The 23,405-nt window shown below is 47.2% G+C and overlaps 1 protein-coding gene across 2 annotated transcripts in view; it reads right to left on the bottom strand.

The window, feature by feature from the left end:
- Positions 1 to 23,405, bottom strand: part of LOC144754535 (dimethylaniline monooxygenase [N-oxide-forming] 2-like) — a 425,016-nt gene that overhangs the window by 274,659 nt on the left and 126,952 nt on the right. The window contains exon 2 of one of the 2 annotated variants that reach the window (XM_078642466.1): positions 6,629 to 6,768. In XM_078642466.1, coding sequence (XP_078498592.1) covers positions 6,629 to 6,760 — 132 coding nt within the window. In that variant the 5' untranslated portion in view covers positions 6,761 to 6,768. Of the gene's footprint in view, positions 1 to 6,628; positions 6,772 to 23,405 lie in introns of both variants that reach the window. The other variant, XM_078642472.1, reaches the window with a different exon arrangement.

Here is a 23,405-nt window from a genome sequence, read left to right as displayed (position 1 = left end):
TGACACCTTCCAGCAGTTCCGAATTTCCTTCAGACCCTTTATTACGAACCATCCTTATTCTAAACTTAGAATCTTGATTAGATGACTTTAGGACTGATTTATGTTTAGGAGAGAGAATCAGAGTTTCTTTAAGGAACTCCTGTTTCTAATTCTCAGTTTCTGCATTGCTGTGACTGTGATTAATTAGTATCGTATCCTATTGCTACTGAACCAATAGCAATACTTTACTTGCCAGCAGTTATCTTTTATCTGTTCAATATTCTCCTGACATGCTTATATATTGGATTGACTTTAAATTGGAAATAAAGGGCCACATGCGCCAAAGTAGGCAATTGCGAATCCTTAATAGCGATTATTAATGAATAGCTATTAGGGAGTCGTAATTACCTATGCATGTAGGTTTTACAAATAAAATTGTGCGTCCTACATATTCCTCAATAGCAAATCACAAATTGTGATTTGCTATTAAGGAATGTCTTCCCATTCATTCCTATGGGCCTAAAGGCTGATAGTAATGAATGGGAAGTCAATCGCGATTTGCGAGTACCAAACAGGTACTCGAGAATTGAAATGCAATTTTAAGGGTGATGGGGGGCCAAAAGGCCACCCTGAGGCACCCCCAAAACAGGTAAGTGTGCACATGTGGCGCACATACATGCCCTAAGGGCATTTTTCTAAGGATTTGCAATTTACCACCAACTTGAAATTGATGGTAAATTGTGATTCCTTAATGCAGGGTCGCAATTTTTTCTTGTTTCCTGCATTGCATTTAGGGAATCATAAATTGCGATTCCGTACATTTTCGCAAAATGGGTAATCGCAAAGCTGCTAGCCTGCACAAAAGGCTCAGACTCCTCAAGTAGCAGCTCAGTGCCAGCCATATTTTAACCCGTTGCATGCTGATGATGGAACCGCTCCGTCATCAGCTGCGGGTGCGCTGTGCTGATGACGGAGCGGTTCCGTCATGGCCCGCTCGCCGCTCATGCGCGGCGCGAATTCCGCGCCTGCGCTGAGCGTTCTATTGAGCGGGGCGGGCCATGACGGAACCGCTCCGTCACAAGCACAGCGCAACCGACGCTGGTGACGGAGCGGTTCCGTCACCAGCATGCGCCCGCCGCATTTCCGCCCCGCCCCCTTAGCACTGCGGCGGTATAGCTGCCGCAGTGAAGGGGTTAAGGCCTGGAAGCAAAAGACAGGCAAAGAGTTATGTATATATTTAATAACACTGGCACTTATGACAGCTGCCACATGATGGCGCTGTTAGTATGGTATAGAGATAAGCAGACAAGCATTTGTTTACAAATTCAGTATGCATTAAAAGCAACGAATTCCTGCCGCTCAAGCTATTTTTATAGCTTTAGGGGCCAGGAATAGTCAGAATTTCATCACTTCCAGCAGTGTGGCGGTTAGTAGTTGTGCAGATACTGTCATTGGCAAAGCTGGCAGTGGCAATGGGTGGTGCAATCTGCAGAAGCCTCTTGATTAAAGCCCTGGCACTTACATTTTTACAAACTAAGCAATAAATTTAGCTCCTCTGCAGCAAGGCATGAGGTGCTTAGATCTCTGCTGTGGCATATGTACAGCCAGTGCTGAACTGCTTGACCTTTAGGCAGTGCCCCAGGCAGTGTGAAAAGGGCATGGGAGAGGTGACTCTGGTTACCATGGAGCCTGCTACTGGTCCAGCTTTTAACAATGTACATTCTCTGCAGTTTCGACACGTGTCTAAGTGCTTAATTTGAGCCAGTGGTTTTCTGTGCCAAGCACCAGCACTTAATCATCAACAATGTCGGTTTTCATGAGCACACATTCATTTATGGTAGGCATGGGGAGTTTAAGTGATTTGCCCAATATCACAGGATGTTGAGCCGATGCCGAGACTCGAACCTGGTTCCCCAGATCTGAAGTCAGCAGCTCTGGCCATTACACCACACCCTCTCTCAACTTTCAATGGTTAGTGGCTGGTTTTATTTTAGGTGGCGCTAATAGAAGAAATGGGCTGGTACAAGCTGCTTCCTGACGAGAGCCTCAACACATGTTATTTTACAAAATAACCAATGCTCTTGGACGGCTAGCTTCCTGAGCAGTAGCACTTCAGATCACACTTTGAAGCTGGTGCACAGCCAAGTACTTATAGTGCCATCAGGTCCAGCAAGTTAGAGGCACTTGCTGCTCTGCTCAGACCTACAGGTTGGCAGTCACACAGTAGCAGCCTGGCAAGTGAGCCTGGACCGCAGGTGACACTGTCAGGCAGCACTGCAACCCTAGAACAGACGAAACCCAGGCAATGCATGCGAGCAATGAAGGCCAGTGTACATTTTGAGTTTTACTTTATATACTATTCCACATGAATACCATGCTTATCAGTGGTGGTTCGTCCACTAAGGTGGAGGAGCGTCGACCCACTGCTCCAAAGGAAAAATACAATGATAATGACGTATCGTTATTACCATTGCATTTTTCCAATGGAAGTCAGTGGCTCGTGGGGCAGGCTGGACAATGCTGGGGGAGGAGTGATTTGTACTCCTTAAGTGCGAATGACTGCTTGGTCAGCCCTCCTGGGCCGACCAAGCAGTCCTGCGCACTTTGCATATTCTCCAGCAGGCTGCATTACACAGCCTGGTGAGGAACATGCAGAGCCTCCCTGTACCCATCTGAGTGCCAAACCACACCGCTCAGACCAATCACAATGCTGCATTGCAGTGTTGTGATTGACTATGGGGAGCCATTGCAGCGTTGTAATTGTCTCAGGAGAGCCTGCTGCCTGGGCACTTACTGCTGCTGCTGTCAGCCGGGAATGGGACCGGAAGTTGAAGAGGAGAACCAGCCATACTTCCGGCAATCTGTTTCAGGTAAGTCCTTTTTTATCCATAGCCCCCCCATCACACCACCCCAATCCAATAACAGCCGCTACTGATGCTTATGCCAGCAGTTGGGTTTTTGTAGTATTTTTCCGTGCAATATGTGATTCTGATCTAGTGCATAAAAAGTCACCTCTGTTATGTGTGTGAGTGCATGATGAAGCACTTTTAAGAGCAGGCGAGTTGAGATTAAGGTAGTGAATGTTTTTCACGGTGCCTATTGGTGAATCATGAAGTAGTATAGACAACATAATCATCTAATAATTGGCCTCTCTACAGAATGCTTAGAACAATGATAAAGCCTTTACTTAGGGCCATTCATGTCAGCCATGCAGTCCCTTTTAAGGTAGAGCGTTCAAGACCTCTTGTATATACTTTAGTATATACTTATATGTGTATGTACTTTGTGGGCTCTGGAGAGCAGCCCTAGGACTTGTCTGCTTCTGCTTAAGGACTTTTTTTCTGTTCAACTTCCTCTCAGCCACGGCCGGTAGTGGGAGTACCGGCCGGACGGTGACGTGAGGAGGGGCAGGGTGGGGGGTAGTAAGGTATGGATTACGGACTTTAAAAGGTAGTAAACATAAAAATAAATAAAAACTAATTTCGTTGCACACACTGCATCACCAAATGCGATGCAGTGTGTGCAACGAAATTCGTTTTATTTATTTTTATGTTTACTTACCTTTTAAAGTCCATAATCCATACATTACTACCCCCCACCCTGCCCCTCCTCACGTCACCGCCCGGCCAGTACTCCCACTACCGGCCGCGGCTGCTGCCTCTATTTAACTGTCTTGATAGAAAACGACCAGTAGAGGTCAGTAAAATACCAGAATTGCTTTCTGCTTGTTCAACAGCCGCTACTTAACAGTCTTGATAGAAAACGACCAGTAGAGGTCAGTAAAATACCAGAATTGCTTTCTGCTTAGGGACTTTCTTTTTTAATTTTTCTGGCAACTGTCTCTCTTTAACTTTCTTGATAAAAAACGACCAGAAGAGGTCAGTAAAATACCCAAATCACTTTAGCGTTCTCTAGATTCCAGTCCATAGACATTGTCTTACACGAGCACCAGTAGTCAATAATATTTTTTTCTAATCTTGAATTTTCAGTGATATGACCACCGAAGGCCCTGATTTTATATTAAAAACAGAGCTTTGGACTATACCATTTCCCGCTGAAAGGCAACATTTCTCTCCATGTGGTCCCATACCTGGCGAGTCATACAGTTTGGTGCTTACTTTCCCTCCACGTAGAAGAACAGTAGATGTTTCAGCACCCAGGTTAATGTGATGCATAGCTTAATACATATAAGGCCCCAAAGGCGAGACCGATTGCATTGCAAATGCTTCTTACATAACATTTTACTTCATATTTGCATTGCCTATCTGTATATTGCTTTTCCAGATATTGTTTTTCTGTAGTTTTTTCATGCAACATAAGAGTCATGTATAGCGCAGACTGTTTACTGAGTTGTATCTACGCGTCTGGGTGAGTTCAGGTTGTGGGTGGGTGTTCATGCTGGGACTTGATGTAGAGCTCTGGAGTAGAATCTGAATGAAGTCAGCAAAAATTTCTCATAGTACCTGTCTGTCACTGGTTCTAATGCTTTGAGTGCCTGCTCATTCAAACCGACTACATGCTCATCCAATCCTTGGCCTGTCTGCAGAGCACAGAAATCTACTTGTAGAGAGAGAGCGAGAGAGCGCGTTTGTGTGTCCCTGTGACACAAGGAAGTACATGCTGAAAGACAGAGTTAAATGACAGTAGTGTAGATGAAGGAGATGATGTGTGAGATATGCAGATGTAAGATCTCAGAATATGTGTGGATTAAAAGGGTATACGCGGCTAACAGAGTGAGAGACTGTGAAGGAAATTAATATGAAGAGGAGAACGAGTGAACGAGACACTTTGAAGACCAATATGTTTTTCACATTCCGTAGTTATGATTAATTCAAAGCCCATATTTTCAAAATTGAAACATTTTAATTTCTAATTATGAAAGCTGTAAACAAACATTGGCAACACAAACAGGTCTGGGTCGTTTTAGGCCTGTGTTCATTGTTTGATATATCTGGATGCAGTAACAGAAAACTCACAGAAAGGTACTGAAATATTGGTCATTGCGTGGATAAACTTGTGAGAGAGTAACTCAGTTTCACACATTTGACACTAAAACGTCACTCATATGCAGACTAAAACCATAGAAATGTTATGCATAAACTATCTGAAACCTTGGCAGCGATGCACCCTTAAGAGACGATGACAACTGCCCTCTCACCAGTCTGTGGGAGACAAACAGTTGGTAGTGTTTTATTTGTACGCGGCATGCACAGACTACTTTTTTTTCAGTAAACCGGGAACATAAGCTTGAAAACCTTCTTTGAAAATCGACACAATCCATTCCCCCCCCCCTGTAATGCAACCTGCATGGAGTACAGGGGAGTGAGCATGACTGTTTTGGGTGGCCCAAACTCTTGCCATTCAAGTTTGAACTGCCCTTGGGGAAAAAGGTAGGAGAAGTGCTGATGACAGAAACTCCATGGCTCAGATACAATTGGCTTGTGGTTCCACTTTTAAGCGTATTTAGGGCATTCTGTGATTGAAAACATACCACACTTTGTGAATGTATTTTAGAGTCAGTAGCTAAACCTTAAATAAACATGTGTCTCCATTGGTTGAATTAAATAACATAATAAGCTTTAGCTGGTCAGTGAAATGCCAAATACTAAAAATTGGGATGTGTTGTGCATACGGGCCACACCTCTGACTCCACCCACTGATACACTCCTCGGGCTATTCCCACCCTCTGATTCTGCACCCACAGCTCATCTTGTTTTTTTTCCCACTTCGACCATTGCTTTTGGCATACTTTCCTGCATTGACATTGTTATGCTAATTAGCACCCTAAACATTTGTTTACCTCCTTTTTCCAGACAATTGTGGCGAGTATGCAACCATTCAAAATGTCTCTTTCACTCATTCACTTTCCTTCCATTTTTTTAGACCTTCTTGGTATAAGGTATGGTTATTTAGTCGTTGATTAGTTGTCGACTTATATTTAGACTGAATAGCTACCTTTCTGTATCCCAGGATGCCCCTTTATCCCTCTCAGGTGGCACTGCCAGGAAAACCGACCTGGGTGTGCTGGTAGCACTAGCCTCTTTGAATGCTCCCAACATGTACTGACATACACCAGTGCATTTTCCTACCAGCTGCCCAAACCGCACATTCGTCCGCCCAACCAATCACAGATGTATCATGCATAATGACAACAAGGCATCCATCTTTGTGTCAAAAGTGAGTGCTAAATCTTCCACATTTTTCAAGGCAATGTGCAACACTGCCTCCAAATGGGACACTCAAGAACTCCCCCACAGGTAGCTCTCTGCCCCTTCATAGTGACATGAAACTGTGACCTGTAGACAGCGCGCCATGAGTCATCTAATATGAGGCGGGATCTTTACACATTGCCCCGGATTATGAGTGGGGCAGAATATTGTGCTGTGTTGAATTTGCTGCTGCAACAGGTAATTAACAGCTGCGTTACAGTCCTTCCCCTTCCTTACATTTTGGCAGATCAAACCTGCTGGAATTTAAAAGGGGAAAGTGCATAGTATTTACTGTCACAAAGATTTTGGTGATTAATTTCCAAAAACTCAGATTATATGCAATTTATCGTGCCTGATAAATGCTGAACTGGGGGGAGTCTACCCTTTGGTTCTGGCACTACTGCTACGGAAATAAAAACAACCTGACACCCGCCACTTACCGTGAATTTCCAGAGTCCTCCAATATCGTCTCCTCTCTCAAAGCACGTTGCCTGCAACCCTTCATCCAGGCAACACTTTAAAGATGCGAGCCCGCTGACCCCAGCTCCAATCACCGCAACAGTCTTTGCCATGGTCCTATCTGCTGAATTAGAAGCATCCCAGCATTAGAAAACTTTCAGTCCATGTCAAACAACACATTTGCAATAGTAGACATTACATGAAAGGACATGTTGACTGCCTTTGTATGCGCTAAATGGCTAAATAAGGTATATTACACAAAAGTCAGAATTGATTGAAAAAAAACACTGCAACACAAATCACTTTCAAAGTGGTAACTAGAACTATGTTTAATACAAAAATGTGCTTATAGTGTCCACTTATTTTTCATGTATAACAGTTAATGAATCATCCACTCGCGACATTCCGCCGCGGTGTGGGCATTCTACAAATTGGGGAGGGCTGCGTCGGCCAACGGTCGTGCGCAGCACCCGCAAGGTAGTGCTCGTGTCGGACGTTGGCAGACGCGAGCACGGAACGGGTTAATGTTTCATCAGTTCATTGTTTATGTTTTCAGCAAACAAGCTTAAACCAGACAACCTGCCCCACAATTATACGGTCTGGTGTTCTGCAGGCCAATAGATTTTAATAAAATTATATGTATAATATACTTACTTATAGAGGCTTTCATTTAGTCCTCTTCATCCATTAGACTTTTATTGTCACATTCACACTTTTCTTCTAAAGCATACAGCATGGGGCAATGGTGCAGCCCACTTCAGTCACTGGCTAAATTCACTGTACTTACTTACTTATGCCTACTACCCCTCCGGGTGTATAGGCTGTCAACCAGGACTCTTCAGCCCTCTCTGTTCTAGGCTTTTCTTTCAATCTGACTGCAGGTGTAACCCATCTCCTTGCATCCGCCTAGAGGCCTCGACATTGTGTGTTTCTAGGCCTCCCTCTGTTCCCATAAGGGTTCCAGGTGAGTGTTCCCTGGTGGCGTTTGACGTGGGTTGTGGAGGGTGTGACCTATCCAGCCCCTATGTCTTTTCATGATTTCTTCTGAGCAGGGACTTGGAAAGTCTGCTGCCATAGGTAGCTGTTGCTGATGGTGTTTGGCCAGAGGATTTAGAGGATTTTACTCAGGCAGACGTGGATGAAGGTCTGACTTTGTTGGTGGTGGTCACTGTGAGTGACAGTATTCTGCCCATTCACAAGGAGCACTTCCACACACATAGTAGTTCCCAAAAGTACAAGGGACTACTATGGCAATGTATGCTGTTTGGGACCCAAAAATATGTTTGCTTATTATTTTTTAGCTAGATTAGAGCCTGGCAGCATCACAAGCAATAGCTTTTTTTGCAAAAAGCATGGCAAGATAAAATAAGCATTGACAAAGCCAGAAGGTTGGTCACCACTGCCAGACCTATAGGTTTTGCCAAACGTTGTTTGTGCTGGAGTTGATTTTCAGATTCATTGCATTTGAAATTGTAACCTGTGCATGCCCAGCAGGTATTATGTAAAATAACAGTGTGGTACATGGCCCATCGACTTTCATTATATAATGATTTTCGTTCACAGGTGAGCAGGAATTAAAATCTATATGCACGATTTTCAGTTTGTCAGCACATTCATTGTTGCACCATAGAATCGGTGCCTAAACTGTGATTTAAAAATTGCGGGCTGGTTCTTGCACACAGATTTGATGATATATACTTCAGCTTTCCATGATGGTGGTAAGTACTTTATGTTAATCAAGATTTGTTCTACTAATAGACATAAATTAGGAAGAAATGTTTAGATCAATATATAATTGGAAGACTGGAAACCGCTTTGTGGGTAATTTCTTGAAAAATTGTAATTTTGCAATTGAAATTGGAAAGTGAAGTGAAAGAAAAGAAATTAGGCAACTCAGCGGACCCCACCGACCTCAAAAACTACAGACCCATCTCCCTGCTCCCGTTCCCAGCGAAAGTCATCGAGAAAGCCATCAACAGCCAACTCGCCACATTCATTGAAGAACACAACATCCTCGACTCCTCCCAATCCGGCTTCAGAAAAAACCACAGTACGGAAACCACCCTCCTCGCCCCAACAGACGACATCCGCACCTTACTGGACAAAGGAGAAACAGTAGCCCTCATCCTCCTCGACCTATCAGCGGCGTTCGACACAGTCTCCCACCGCACCCTAATACGCAGACTCTACGATGCAGGAATCCAGGACAAGGCCCTCGACTGGATCTGCTCCTTCCTCTCCAGCAGGACGCAGCGGGTCAGACTCCCCCCTTTCCTCTCGGACCCCACACCTATCACCAGCGGAGTCCCCCAGGGCTCCTCCCTCAGCCCGACGCTCTTCAACGTCTACATGGCTCCACTTGCCCCCATCGTCAGAACCTACGGACTCAACATCGTGTCATATGCAGACGACACCCAGCTCATCCTCTCCCTATCCAACGAGCCCAACACCGCCAGACGCAACTTTCGAGAAGGCATGGAAGCCGTCGCCAAATGGATGAAAAACAGCTGCCTACAACTAAACACCAACAAAACAGAAGTACTCATCATGGGCCCAAACCCCGACGCCTGGAGTGACACCTGGTGGCCCACCGCCCTCGGAAACCCGCCAACCCCCACAGACCACGCACGCAACCTGGGAATCATCCTGGACTCCGAGCTCAAAATGGACCGCCAGATCAACTCTGTCTCATCTTCCTGCTTCCACACCCTCCGCCTCCTTCGTAAGACCTTCAAATGGATCCCCCTCGAACACCGAAAGACAGTCACTCACGCCCTGGTCACCAGCAGACTCGACTACGGCAACGCACTCTACGCCGGAATAAACAAAAACCTCATCCGCAAGCTACAGAACATCCAGAACGCTGCCGCAAGACTGGTCCTCAACCTGCCAAAACACTGCCACATCTCCCAGCACCTGCGCACACTCCACTGGCTCCCCGTTGAGGCGAGAATCACCTTTAAGATGCTCACCCACGCACACAAGGCCCTCCACGGCACCGGACCAGCATACCTGAACAGCCGACTCGAATTCCACGCACCCCAAAGGACCCTACGGTCAGCCCAGCTTTCCTACGCTGTGGTCCCCCGCACCAGAAAGACCAGATCGGGAGGCCGCTCCTTCTCCTTCCTCGCGGCCAAAGCATGGAACGCCCTTCCGCTCCACCTCAGACAGACAACATCGCTCCCCATCTTCGCAAGAAACCTCAAAACCTGGCTCTTCGACAGACCCCCTCCTTGATGGAATGGAACCTGCACCCCCCCAACCCCCCCCACCCCTAGCGCCTTGAGACCCTTACGGGTGAGTAGTCGCGCTTTAACAAACGCCTGATTGATTGATTGACTATTAAAAACAATACTTTTGTAGCTATTGGTACAGTGATTTATTGTAAACAAAATCAACATTAGATTTTATTGAACAGTCATTTCTCATTAACTCGTTAATTCAGAAATGATTACCTCAAATAATATATGTTACAACTTAGATGTTCTTAACTCCTTCTGCGCTGATGACGAGCTCAGCTCGTCATGAGGTTTACCTGCCGTGCGCTCATGACGAGCTGAGCTTGTCATGAACCGCGGGGTTTTAAAAACTTCAGCGCGCAGCGGGAAAACCCGCCGCGCGCATGTGGTTAATCGACGTTCTATTTGTCATTCTTCATTTCGTTTTTAGACTTGAATAACGTGACACGCGTCATAAAACATCTGTTGGTACATATAAGGCTAGCTGATTTAATTTGGTTATTGATCTTAGCACTAAAAAAGCCAATTGTTTGATTCGAGGGATATAAACTATAAAATGGAGGACTTTGGACCAGGATATCAACTACAATAAAAACAAGTAATTGTGGAATAAGTTGTTTAGATGATGCTTTTTGCCGAAATATGAAACTGTGAAATAATTAACAAAAAGCAAAAATACATTAGTTGAGTATATCTGATGAGTAAATTGAGTACATGAATTATTGATCAATATGCATTAACCATAAGTGGAGCCCCTTAAACATTTTTTCCAACTATAATTAATTGCATTACTGGATTAGTGGTGCTTAGATTAGAGCAGCAGTACCGGTGCTGAAGTTTGTCGGGACTTTCTACATTTTCTATCCTGGAACTATAGGTGTCTAGGCTCTAGCATACGGCCAACATGTGACAGTGCAGTGTTTTGTGCCATAACAGACCGTAGTAAAGGCATAACCTGTACTTGTTCCATACACAGTCTACTCTGACTCTGTTTAATAACAACTCTGTTCAAGAGTACTTCCGCCACACCTTCAATAATGCCGACATTACCCCAACCACCATGTTGTCCCCTGCACTGTCAAGCTACGACATATTGTGACTTGATTATCACACTGAGCATTCCATCTGGACGTGACAAAGGTGGTCTCCTTTCTAAGGATGGGAGTTCAAGTAATGGTGTACACAAGAACCAGGAAGTAACCTAGCTCCTTCCGGTCTCCATCGTATGTTCCCTTGGCCAAGGGCGCAGTGAAACACACTGCTATATCAGCTTGAGCTGAGGTGTCACTTAAAAAAAAAATAGTTTTTATGGGTTTTCTTTCCTTTGTACTGTGGCTTCCGCGTCGCAAGACAGAAGCAGATGCTAATAAATTGCCTCACAAGAAAGAAGATAACATGACACAGTTGTGTGATGGGGTCCAAGGAATGGCAATGGAACCAGACATGTTTACAGAGAGAAAGAGAAGTGATGAAAATCATGAAGAAAAGGCAAGTGAGGGGCAAACGGAGTGAGAACACAAACCGGAGTAAATAAGGAGAGAAATTTTAAATTGCCCGTTTTTCTATTTATTTTAATTTTTTGGTTCGAGTTACCCTTGTTTTTAGCGACCCTGTCCTGCCCCTTACCTGCACCATAATTCTTCAGAAACCTCACCGCTGCTTTGCGGGTCCGGTTCCGGGGAGGTTGTGGGCGGGGAGCGCCATCTTGGATCAGGAAGAGAAGTATCGCTGCCATCTTGGAGCGTCCCTGCGCTCGTGGACTGAGAGAGCAGGCTATTTAAGGCGCGGTTAGTGAGGAGGTCAGCCTGGTGAAGGTGACCTGCGGCTTGAGTCTGCCTCAGCGCCTCTGTGCTGGTCGCGCGCGCTTAGACCGCTGTCTGTTTATTTTAAATTGCCCATTTTTCTATTTATTTTAATGTTTTGGTTCAAGTTACCCTTGTTTTTAGCGACCCTGTCCTGCCCCTTACCTGCACCATAATTCTTCAGAAACCTCACCGCTGCTTTGCGGGTCCGGTTCCGGGGAGGTTGTGGGCGGGGAGCGCCATCTTGGATCAGGAAGGGAAGTGTCGCCGCCATCTTGGAGCGTCCCTGCGCTCGTGGACTGAGAGAGCAGGCTATTTAAGGCGCGGTTAGTGAGGAGGTCAGCCTGGTGAAGGTGACCTGCGGCTAGAGTCTGCCTCAGCGCCTCTGTGCTGGTCGCGCGCGCTTAGACCGCTGTCTGTTTATTTTAAATTGCCCGTTTTTCTATTTATTTTAATTTTTGGGTTCGAGTTACCCTTGTTTTTAGCGACCCTGTCCTGCCCCTTACCTGCACCATAATTCTTCAGAAACCTCACCGCTGCTTTGCGGGTCCGGTTCCGGGGAGGTAGTGGGCGGAGAGCGCCATCTTGGATCAGGAAGGGAAGTATCGCCGCCATCTTGGAGCGTCCCTGCGCTCGTGGACTGAGAGAGCAGGCTATTTAAAGCACTCTCCCTGGCGCGCAGCGATGACGCGCAGCGGGAGCGCCCTCACTGCACCTGAGTCGTGCCAGAGTCCTGCCCTTCTGCGCTCATCAGCGTCTCGGAGGCGGACGAGGTAGGACTACTGGCCTCTTTTCTTTCCTCTTTCATATTTTGGGGTCGTGTTTGCATTTCCTGTCATCATGCTCTCCTATTCTTCCACGGAGCTACTCGCATTGCAAAGACATTCCACTAAATGCCATCATGTCTTCCCGGGTGGACGAACACTTAGGAAGGGCTGTTCGGGTTGTGGCTGGCGCATTCCTGGTCAGGATGGAATCTTTCTCGAGACCCCACTCACGTACAATCAATGTTCTCTCCTTAATACCAGATCTCTCAGTAGGCATTCCATTGACATCTGGAATTTGTTGTCGGACTCTAAAACATCCTGTCTGTTTCTAACTGAGACCTGGTTGGGAGAGTGCTCTGGCCCAGATTTGGTGACTGCCATACCTCCGGATTACACCATCTTTAGGAGGGATAGAGTGGTAGGCAGGGGCGGGGTGTGGCACTGATTGTGGATAAGCATCTCCCTTGCACGACTTTTCCCGTTGATAACATCGCGGGCTGTGAAGCCTTGGGTTTTACCCTTCAGGTATCTCCCTGTCAAGCATGCGCAGGGATCCTTATCTATAGAGCACCTGGTCCCCTTGGCTCTTTTTTTGATGAACTGCAGGCGGCGCTCTCCGTGCCCTGCCTTAGATCCGAGCACTGCTTTTTATTGGGAGACTTGAATCTTCACATGGATAATACAACGGATCCTGATACTATTAAGTTGCAGGACATTGCCTCTTAGTTAGGGTTGGTCCCCTACATCACCAGTTCCACCCATATTAAAGGTCGTACCATTGACCAGATACTTTCGACTAGGCCGATTGACGTGTCCCCGCCGCTTCCAGTCCTATGGTCAGATCACTTTTTAATTAATTTTCGTATTCTTTCCTCTGCTATGACTTGCCCTAGATCGCTGAAAGATGTTAGAGGGGTGGCCCGGCCATTTCATCAGGTTTCGGTGGAAATGCTGTCTGATGCTCTCCGCCGTCATCCCTGTCAGCTATCTGGTAATCTGGAGGAAAATCTTGATTTGGTCCAGAAGTGGCTGATAGCTAGATTTGAGGAGTTAGCCCCTGGAAAAAAGAAAAACCAAAGGTGGTGATGGACGGAGCATTGACAATACAAACACTCACCCCCAGTCAACTGATCTGGGTTTAATCCATCACCATTCTTTAGCTCACTCCGCCACCCCAGTTCAGACATGGCCATATGCAAATCAGTCTGACCCTGTGCCTCATGGGAACAGTCCAGCCCGAACTGCCAAGCCATGTCTTCCCTGGACTGGAATCAAGCTTCCCAGGACCGGTTTCTGGCATTACAGCCGTCTTCAGCCGGGCTTGCTTGACTCCAGTGGCAAAGTGAGCAAGGGACTCACGTCTGAGCATACCCTGGCCACTTGGCCACTGGATTCAAGATAGCCTGGCTGATGAGGATTATGAATCCGAAACCGGTCCCAGGATGCTTGTTTCTGATCCATGGAAGACATGGCTTGGCAGTTCGGGCTGGACTGTTCCCATGAGGCACAGGGTCAGACTGATTTGCATATAGCCATGTCTGAAATGGGGTGGCTGAGTGGGCTAAAGAATGGTGATGGATTAAACCCAGATCAGTTGACTGGGGGTGAGTGTTTGATTTGCTCAAACGCTCCGTCCATCATCCCCTTTTGTATCGCTTTGTTAGCCCCTGGAAAGCCAGCCAAGTCTGCGGGTAGACATGCCTCGGCCCCTTGGTTTACTCCCTTTCTTGGTAAGATGCGCCAAGACCGTAAGAAGGCTGAAAGAGCTTGGCGGCGCATGTATGACCCGGGTGATAAAGTAAAATATAGGGATGCTATCAGGCTTTATCATAAACATATTATGGATGGAAAAAAAGTATACCTGGAGCGTAGAATCGATGAAGCTGAAAACATGAGTAAAGAAATCTTTAGGACAGTAAAAGAGTTCACCTTCCCCTCCTTGAGTACGCCCTCCCACTCTCACACCGAAGCTTGGATCAGCCAGCTTGGTGATTTTTTCATAAATAAAATTAAATCCATTCAGGATTCTTTCCCCCATGCTGGCTCTATTTCAGCTGCTAGCCACCTGACCACTTTACCCTTTTCATTGGAAGGGAAAGGTCCTTTTCTCTCCGTTTTTCCTCCTATGTCTTCTGCTACTTCTCTTGATCTCCTGTCTTGGCTAAAATCTGGCTCGCCACTTGATCCTTGTCCAGCGAAATGCCTGGGGAGGGTAGCGCCTGCAGTTAACACCTTGCTTAATCCGCTGCTTAATTCCTCCCTGTTCACGGGAGAGGTACTTCAGGCTTGGAAGTATGCCCTGATCCTGCCGCTGCTCAAGAAGCCCACTTTGGATCCCCTTATCCATGCCAATTATAGGCCGATCTCCCTCCTCCCTGCTCTGGCAAAGGTGACTGAGAAGCATGTGCATCTCCCCATTTCCAGCTTTATCGAGAGCAATAACATCTTGCATGATTCTCAATCGGGTTTCCGTGCTAATCTTAGCACGGAGACAGCCCTTCTCGAGATCACCGATGCCATCAGAGAGACTCTTGACTCTGGGGGTAAGGCTATTTTGGTTATGTTGGATTTGTCGGCGGCTTTCGACACCGTTCCCCACGACGGTCTCCTTTTAAGACTCTGGGAGATCGGCCTTTGTGGGACGGTGTGGAACTGGTTTAAGTCTTTTCTGACCGGCCACCAACAAGTGGTCTGGGCACCTCCGTTCTCCACCGAAATGCCGCCGCTGGAGGTGGGGGTTCCTCAGGGGTCTATCCTGAGCCCCACCCTCTTTAATATCTATATGGCCCCTCTGGCGGCGGTGGCGGAATCCTTTGGTGCCCGGATCATATCTTATGCTGACGACACCCAGCTCCTTTTCACCTGTAATAAGGGTGAGGCCTTCGATGGTAGTCGGAACAAAGAATGCTTGGGCGCTGGTTTTGACTGGTTTCAGCGGCACAGTCTGAAATGCAACTCCGATAAATCGGAGTTGCTTTTCTTCGGATGTCCGCCTGATCCCAGCTGGAAGACATGGTGGCCTCTGGACATGTTTCCTCCCGACGATGCCTCTTCAAAAGCCAAAAATCTTGGTGTTCTTTTCGATGACAGCCTTTCGTTCAGACCCCAGATCATTGGGCTGTCCGGGAAATGCTTCGGCATTCTGAAAATGCTGCGGAAGTTTCTCCCGTTGTTGTCTCTGCAACATAAAAAAACCATTGTTCAGGCCTTGATAGGCTCGCGTTTGGACTACGCGAATGCCCTCTACCTCGGTCTGCCCAAATATCTTTTGGCACGTCTGCAGATCGTGCAGAATTCTGCTGCAAGAGCCATCTTTGGTCTTCAGCGCAGGGCAAAAGCCTCGGAGCTGCTCAAGAGACTGCATTGGTTTCCTGTCTCTAAGAGAATTACTTTTAAGGTTTTGACCCTTGCTTTTAAGGCCCTTCATTCGATTGGCCCGAAATACATCGGGAAGCGTATGGCCTTCTACGCGCCTAGGAGGATTCTACGGTCGGCCTTGTTGGCCAAAGCCGTTGTTCCCCCCGTTAGACGCGCACGTATTGGAGGTCGCTCCTTTCAATACCTGGCACCTCGGTGCTGGAATGAGCTCCCCGTTTCCCTAAGAAAAGCCAACAGTCTGTTCTCTTTCAGAAAGGAGTTGAAAACCTGGCTTTTCTCTCAATAATTTTCTTTCGGCCCTCTGTGAGTTGTTGTGTTGTGTACTCTTTCCCAGTTCTCTTTGCCAAAGCGCCGGGACACTCCTTGGAGTAGCCGTGCACTATATAAGAGACCTTATAACATAACATAACATAACAAATATGGAAATAAGAAAAAAAGTTGGGAGACAAAGAAGGTTGTAAGAAATGAAAGAAAAATGGAAAAAAGGAAATCAATATGGAAAGTAGAAAGAAGAAGGAAAGAAAGAAAGAAAGAAAGTAGGAAAGTAGGAAACTTTCTCTGGGGGAGCACTTCATGTGGACTGTACTTATAGTGCCAGTGTCGCATGCTCTGCTACTCACTCAGTGACAGCTATGTCGTTCAAAGTGGAGGGTAATTTAGTGAACCTTCCTAATCCCACTTTGTTAGAACTGGGATTTTGGTTGGCTAAGGCTTGCGCCAAAACCAGGCAGAAACCACCACTCTAGTCAGGGCAAGGGAGTCATACGCCAAGATACCCCCTGCTCACCCCCTTGGTAGCTTGGCACGAGCAGTCAGGCTTATCCCAGAGGCAATGTGTAAAGCATTTGCGCACGCACACAGAAACAACATCCCAGGTACACCACAAAAGGAACTCCACACAAGGTTATATAAAAATTACTTTTGTATTCTCAAAACACATCAGATAGTAATCACACAATATACATTGTGCCAACTGGCACGGGCAATATTCACAAGGGATTATTTACACAGGACAGGGCCAAGTGGGCCACTGTCAGGATCAACACTTAGCAGAAATTGGTACAAGTAAAAATAGATCATAAACCTACAACCAGTAACTACTGGTAATCACTGTACTCCACCTCAACCTGTAACATAAACTACATTATGTACAGTCACATCAGGCGCCAATTACATCCTGCGCCAACCTCACCTGCATAAACACATTATGCAATCTCCTCACTAGTCTAAACACATTAGACCCTACCTCCTAAGTATAATTCACATTTAGGGGCGTAAATCACACAGTGAAGTACAATGTCACTAACACGAACCTCCATAGGTAAAACAACCTCCTAGGCATAAACCATATCTAGAGATATCAGATACAGGGTGTGCAAAACATACTATACACAATACATTTCCTAGCACTACAACCACTTCAGCACATAATAACATTAGGGCCTTGCGCCCTATCCATATACCAGCTCCCCTGGCCAACTTGCCATCTCAAGAAGGGGCTCAAATGCCCTGTGTCCAGAATGTCAGGGCACGCTTCTAAGGCAGCGCCAGTCAGGGGTGCGCCATATGCGCAAACCTAAATGTTGTAGCTGCCCACTACTTGCTAGGCAGCTGAGGACAAGAACAGGGCCTAAACGCTGCAGCAGGCACTAAGTGCTGCACAGCTGTGGAAGGCCTGGCACCTCTGTGCCACTTCTGTCCCTCTCAGGGACTCTCACTGGAATTGCGCCTAAACGGTGCAGCTGCCCACTACTTGCTGGGCAGGTGAAAATGATAGGAACTTCGGCATGGGCGCTCAGTAGCCCTGGAAACAAACTGCGCCACAGGCTGGAGCCCTCTAGGCTCTGACCATCATCTGCAACGCGGTGGAGCCCTCCAGGCTCTGGGAACAGCTTAGGGGCAGTGGAGCCATCTGGCTCTAAAATCAACTGCGCCCCAGGAGCCCACTGGCTACTTAAACAAAAAGGTGCTCCAAACGTTGGAGCCTTCTGGCTCTGAAACAAAACATGCCCCTCGTTGGAGCCCTCTGGCTCTTAAACAGATACTGTGGCCAAAAACAGGTTGGAGCCACCCGGGGCTCTTAAAATGCACATGCTGCCTAGAACTGGGGCCCTCAGGGGCAAAAACACGGGCCCCTCTGGCCCTCGAGACCCCCACTGGGACCTGTGGGACCAATGGGGCCATTGTGGGAGCCTTTGGGCTCGGGGAATCACCAGTAGAACTTTGGGGCGGCCAGCTGCCATCCGGGGCCACCCTAGATGCACCCCTGCCACTGTGCCTTGCACAGGCACCAACACATGCCCGGAGCCCCCATGACACTCACCAGGTCGGGCTTGATCGAAGGCTCTCCCCTCCTGCTGTGGGGAACTCTGCTCTCCTCTGGTGGCCTGGAGCTGGGGCTGCCCGCGGGACTCCCTTTTCACTACGGGGGTCCCGCAGGGCACTTGTCTGGGTCATTGCCTGCTCTGGCCGCCTCCTCTTCAGCCTGGCCCTCTCTGGGGACCCTGGGCTTCTCAGGTGAGCCTACGAGGCTCCAGGAGACTTCTCTTGGCGTGGGGCAGCACTTGCGGCACTTCCCTCTCCTCACGGGAGCCCAGCGCTGCCCTCTCATTGCTGGCGTGCGGGACTTCCTCTCCCGGCCCCGCCCCCATCCCAGGCAAGGCTTGCCTGACTTCCGGGGCCGCAGCGGTGCATTTTTTTATACCGGCAGTAAGAGGGGTAGGCTCCCTCGTAATGGAAAATACACAGCTGGGTTGGCACCCGCTTAATTACCAGCACCAAGACGGGGTGGGCACCCGTAATTGAAATAAAGATAACCGGGGTGGCACACGCAATTCCGGCATGATGGGGGAATCCCCCATAGGGGGGGGTTCCCTCCTGAAGGGCGAACAGCATCGCTCTGCCCAGCCCACGCTGTTCCTGAGCAGGGTAATTACGGGAAAACACAGCGCTCCTCCTCAGAACCACTAAGCTTGCTGTAGGCATAAAAATAAAGTGCTCCCAGGGCGCTAGGAACACAGCACCAAGTCCTAATAGTCCTTGAAGTCTCTTGGGGAGGAAGGAAGGGAGCACCAAGCTCCTCAGCAAAGGAAAAAGACTCCCAGGCATCCAGGGGCTAGGCAGGGCCCAGGGAGGCAAGCCTTCCCCTGGGCCCCAGCAGCAGCACGCCCCTGGTTGTTTCAAGTTGGGCACAAGAACATTTTTCGTGGGGTCACAGCCCCTTTTTATAGACAGAAATCCTTTGTTTACAAAGGTGCAGGCAAGGGGCAAACCAGATGCAACTGGTTCTGGAGCACTTTGTTTTGCTCAGCCCCTCTGCCTATTCACGGGATGGGTCAGGGACATCAGATACACCACAGGGGGTGGAGCCAGCATTGTGGAGGGAAGGCCCAGCCCTATTCAGGTCCCAGGTGCACTCCTCCCTCCCATCAACATGCAGATCTCTCCATTCACCACCGGGGCAGACCCATCCTGACTCCTGGAGCCAGGCACACCAGCCAGCTCCAGCCAATCACAAGCCAGACAGTCAATTCACATTTACTGCACAGACATGCCAACTTCTAGAAGTGGCACTTCAACACTAGACACATTAAATCCGCGCACATCATCGCGCAGCATTTAATCTCACGAGTTTGCACATACCAAACTCGCCCCTGCACTCCCCACACGTCAGGAACCACCATGGACACACATATTCTCCATGCATTCCTATGGGAGGGCAGGCCAGTCTCACCATACATACACAGAGAGTGCACGCACTTTACACTGGACCACAGTAAGAAAGTGCGCAGAGGCCTAAAATCACCAACGCAAGGTTACAGAAACAGGCTAGGACACTGCAAAAAGTTTCAGGGTGAACCTGCCAAAAGGGCCAAGTCCAACACACTTCAAAGGACTGTTTCTTCAATTCCATTCATTTTGGCACATTAGGTCATTATACTTATACACAAATATTTGTTTCTAGTGGGTAAATGACAATTCTCGCTTGTGTCCATATTTGGTAAAAAAACAATAGGCATTTTAAGATAGCCCAGAGGGTTAATGCACCTGCTACAAGCATCTGTGTATTCAGCATGTTTAAGGGTGCAACACTGGTAGGATAACACAGGTGGATGATGCAATTGCTGGAGAGATGCATGTTTAAAAACTGGTCATATAGTTCATAGCTCATAAAATAGCTTAAAGCAGTGGGGCCTCATTTATGAGGCCTTGCGTGAGTTTTACACTTCCGATGCGTCACTTTTTGTGACGCATCGGCGGCGTAAAACTTGCCTCCTGATGCGCACTATTTACAAAGTGACGCATCTAAGCAGATGCGTCACTTTGTAAACCCCTGCGCTACATTAAACCTGCGTCAGGTTTAATGTATGCAGGGGGGCGTTCCCCCGCAAAAAGCCTCGTAATAGTGACGCAGTGAAATCTATGAGATTTCACTGTGTCACTTTTAGGACGCTGTTGCGTCAAAATCTTGCGCCTGCCTCACAGCAGGCGTAAGACTGACGCAAGCCCTTTCACATGGGGCTTTCCCCATGTGAAAGGAAGCATTGCTGGAGTTGCGTCACTTTTGTGACACACTCCAGCAATGCGTCACTTTTGCGCCTACAGATACATCAGAAATACTGACGTATCTGTAACTCCTTGCGACATTATGCGTCATATTATAAATATGACGCATCAATCATGTCGCAGAGAGAGCGCGGTGAAAAGTGACGCATCGCTGTTTTCACGCAGCGATGCGTCACTTTTCATAAATGAGGCCCGTGGTTCTTAACCTTTTGACGTCTGCGGACCCCACTGAAACACTGTTGGAATCTGGGGACTCCCACCGGGTCATTACGGGACACTGGGAACCCCCAGCCTAAGCAATCCTTATGCTTTGAACGTCAAAATAATATACACAATTAAGTACACACCAAACAAATGCTCAAATATTAAAATATGTTTAATTATCAAATATAGAAAACATTTTCACATTTTCTATTTTTCTTCATTTGTGCACACTTTATTAATTTTATTGTATTCATTTTAATGTTACTTAATTGTGGAGCAGTCACAGACTCCCTGAGTAGGTCCGCTGACCCCTAGGGGTCCTCACACTACACGTTAAGAACAACTGGCTTAAAGGATTAATGTGCCTTCTGCAGAGCACTGCATGTTACATTCGCCATAGGTTTGTACAGTTCGTAAAATATTTGAATGGGTTCATGTTTTTCTTGCAGAGATCCTTGAAAAACTTGCTGCACACCAGATATATTCCTGATTAAATAGCTCAGTGAGTTATGCACCTGCTGCAAACATCGGCATGTAGACTGTGAGGCAGGTTTTTTTTTATGCTATACTAAAGTTTATAAAATTGTTTCCTTTGAGTAATAAACACCAGTAAGTGTCAAAAAAGACAGTTTTTATTATGTAATATAAATAGTTATTAGTGTAATAAAGTGTCGACAACCTCCCCTGGCACCCATACAGAGCACATTATTCTTAACTTGAATAAATCAAAAACTCTTTCAAATCCCAGGTACTGTGAAGTCACATGATGGGTGTATTCCTATTTGCTTTGGTGAAAAGCACAGTCTGGTAAGGGTTATTTAGTTGGATACATCGTATTACTTGGTGCGAAATCTGGAACTCACGCCCCATGAGAATAATGACTAGAATATGTCCTTGCACACAGAAACGTGCCCCCGCCCAGTCACTCGCCAAAACACACTCCTAACTGTGCACACACACAAAGGTGTACTGCTTTCTGTACACTTGCATGAATACAACTTTCACCCTACACTCAGTGTCACACCCCATCCCTGCACTCACACATGCACACAGCTCACACTATTCACCCGGCACACAGGCATACCACTCTCACTTCATTCCTTTCATTCACACCTCTCACCCTGCTCTCATGCAGACACTCCCCTCAACCTGCCAATCACCCTACACTCATGCACATTACTCATCCTACACTCACACAGGCACACCACTCTCACTTCATTCCTTTCATTCACACCTCTCACCCTGCTCTCATACAGGCACTCCCCTCAACCTGCCAATCATCCTACACTCATGCACATTACTCATCCTACACTCACACAGGCATACCACTTAAACTGTACTCACACAGGTTCACTGTACACCCTGCACTCACACAGTAACAGTGTACACCCTGCACTCACAGTACCCAATGCTCATTGTACTTTCAGGCACATTGTTAATCCTGTGTTCTTAGACACTCACCACTTACCCTGCACTCACACACACAACGCTCTCCCTGCACTCACAGTACACAATGCTCACTCTGCACTCGGGCACGTTGTTAACCCTGTGTTCTCACACACTCACCAGTGACCCTACAATCACACACACAAAGCTCTCCCTGCACTCACATAGGATGCCAGATCACTAACAAACTTGCAAAACTGTCCTAAGATCATATGGCATGCATTAGGATTAAAAGAACTCCTTTCATGCATATATTTTGTTCTCCAAGTTTGGCAAACCGGAGCCAGAGCGTGTGGCTCCCAGCTGCTCAATACCAATCAAGGAGCTGGAACCCTATCCTGTAGTGATGTCAAAGTGTTTTCAGCCCTGTATTTTCCAGGAAATTTGCTATGTTTGGCCTCTTGGGAAATCTGAGGATAGCCCCCTTCCTAAAAAGCTCCACGATATGCCCCTGATTATTCGATTCATGTCACTGTCTTTCTCACTCATTGATTCATTGGTCAGTATGTTTCTCAGTTTTTTATTAAAATGTGTTCATAAATTGGTTGAAGCCTTACTAATACTGCTTCTTTTAGATGGTGGGTCCTCCTTTCTCTGTGTCCCAGAAGTGTTCTTACCAGGTTAGATACCTCTGTAGATGGGTAGGGTGTGGACAAATCAGGTTCAGTAGCTGAGGGGAAGAAGACACCTCAGTGTCAAGCCAGTGTGTGAGTGCGGGGACTGGGAAATGAATTTCAAAATACAGTGGGGGCTGGTATGGCGGGTACGGCTCAGTCTGAGAGGGACCTCCAAGCTTGAAGAAACATGAACACTTCATTGTGTGGCTCTTCAGTCACGTCACAGAACCTGGCTATTGGCCTTCCAGCACTCACTTCCTGCTTGAAGTCTGAGGGCTGGAGTTGATTGTGAGAGTTTAATGCTTAGAACTGGTTCTCTCCGAAAATGTGAGGGAAGCTGGTACCCCTGCCCGCAACAGTATCCATTCTCTGGGATTACAGAAGATTGCACTGCTCATGTCTTACTTGTCCTCTCTGTGTTAGGGAATCCTGCACACCTGATGCCCACACAGTTCGTGTTCTGTGTCCAAGAGGGAAGTATGAGGTATATTTCTGTGCCTGCCTGGGAAGCTTTCGCTACTTGAGACTGCCCTATACCGGTCAGACAGTGAGAGTGCATTGATCTTCCCATGCTGCACCTATGTGTAAAGGAAGCATATACCTTTGATGGCCACGTGATATCTGTTCACTGTGAGTGAGGCAACGCTTGCAGTACACCTTACAAATTTGTGGACTTGGTGAAGTTACTGCTAGAGGATATGGCGGGGAAACAATATTGTTTTTGTGGTTTACGAAA

This window comes from Lissotriton helveticus, chromosome 1_1, assembly GCF_964261635.1.
Source record: "Lissotriton helveticus chromosome 1_1, aLisHel1.1, whole genome shotgun sequence".
NCBI lineage: Eukaryota > Metazoa > Chordata > Amphibia > Caudata > Salamandridae > Lissotriton > Lissotriton helveticus.
The sequence above is the reverse complement of the archived record's forward strand: the minus strand, read 5'-3'. Positions and strand labels throughout refer to the sequence as shown.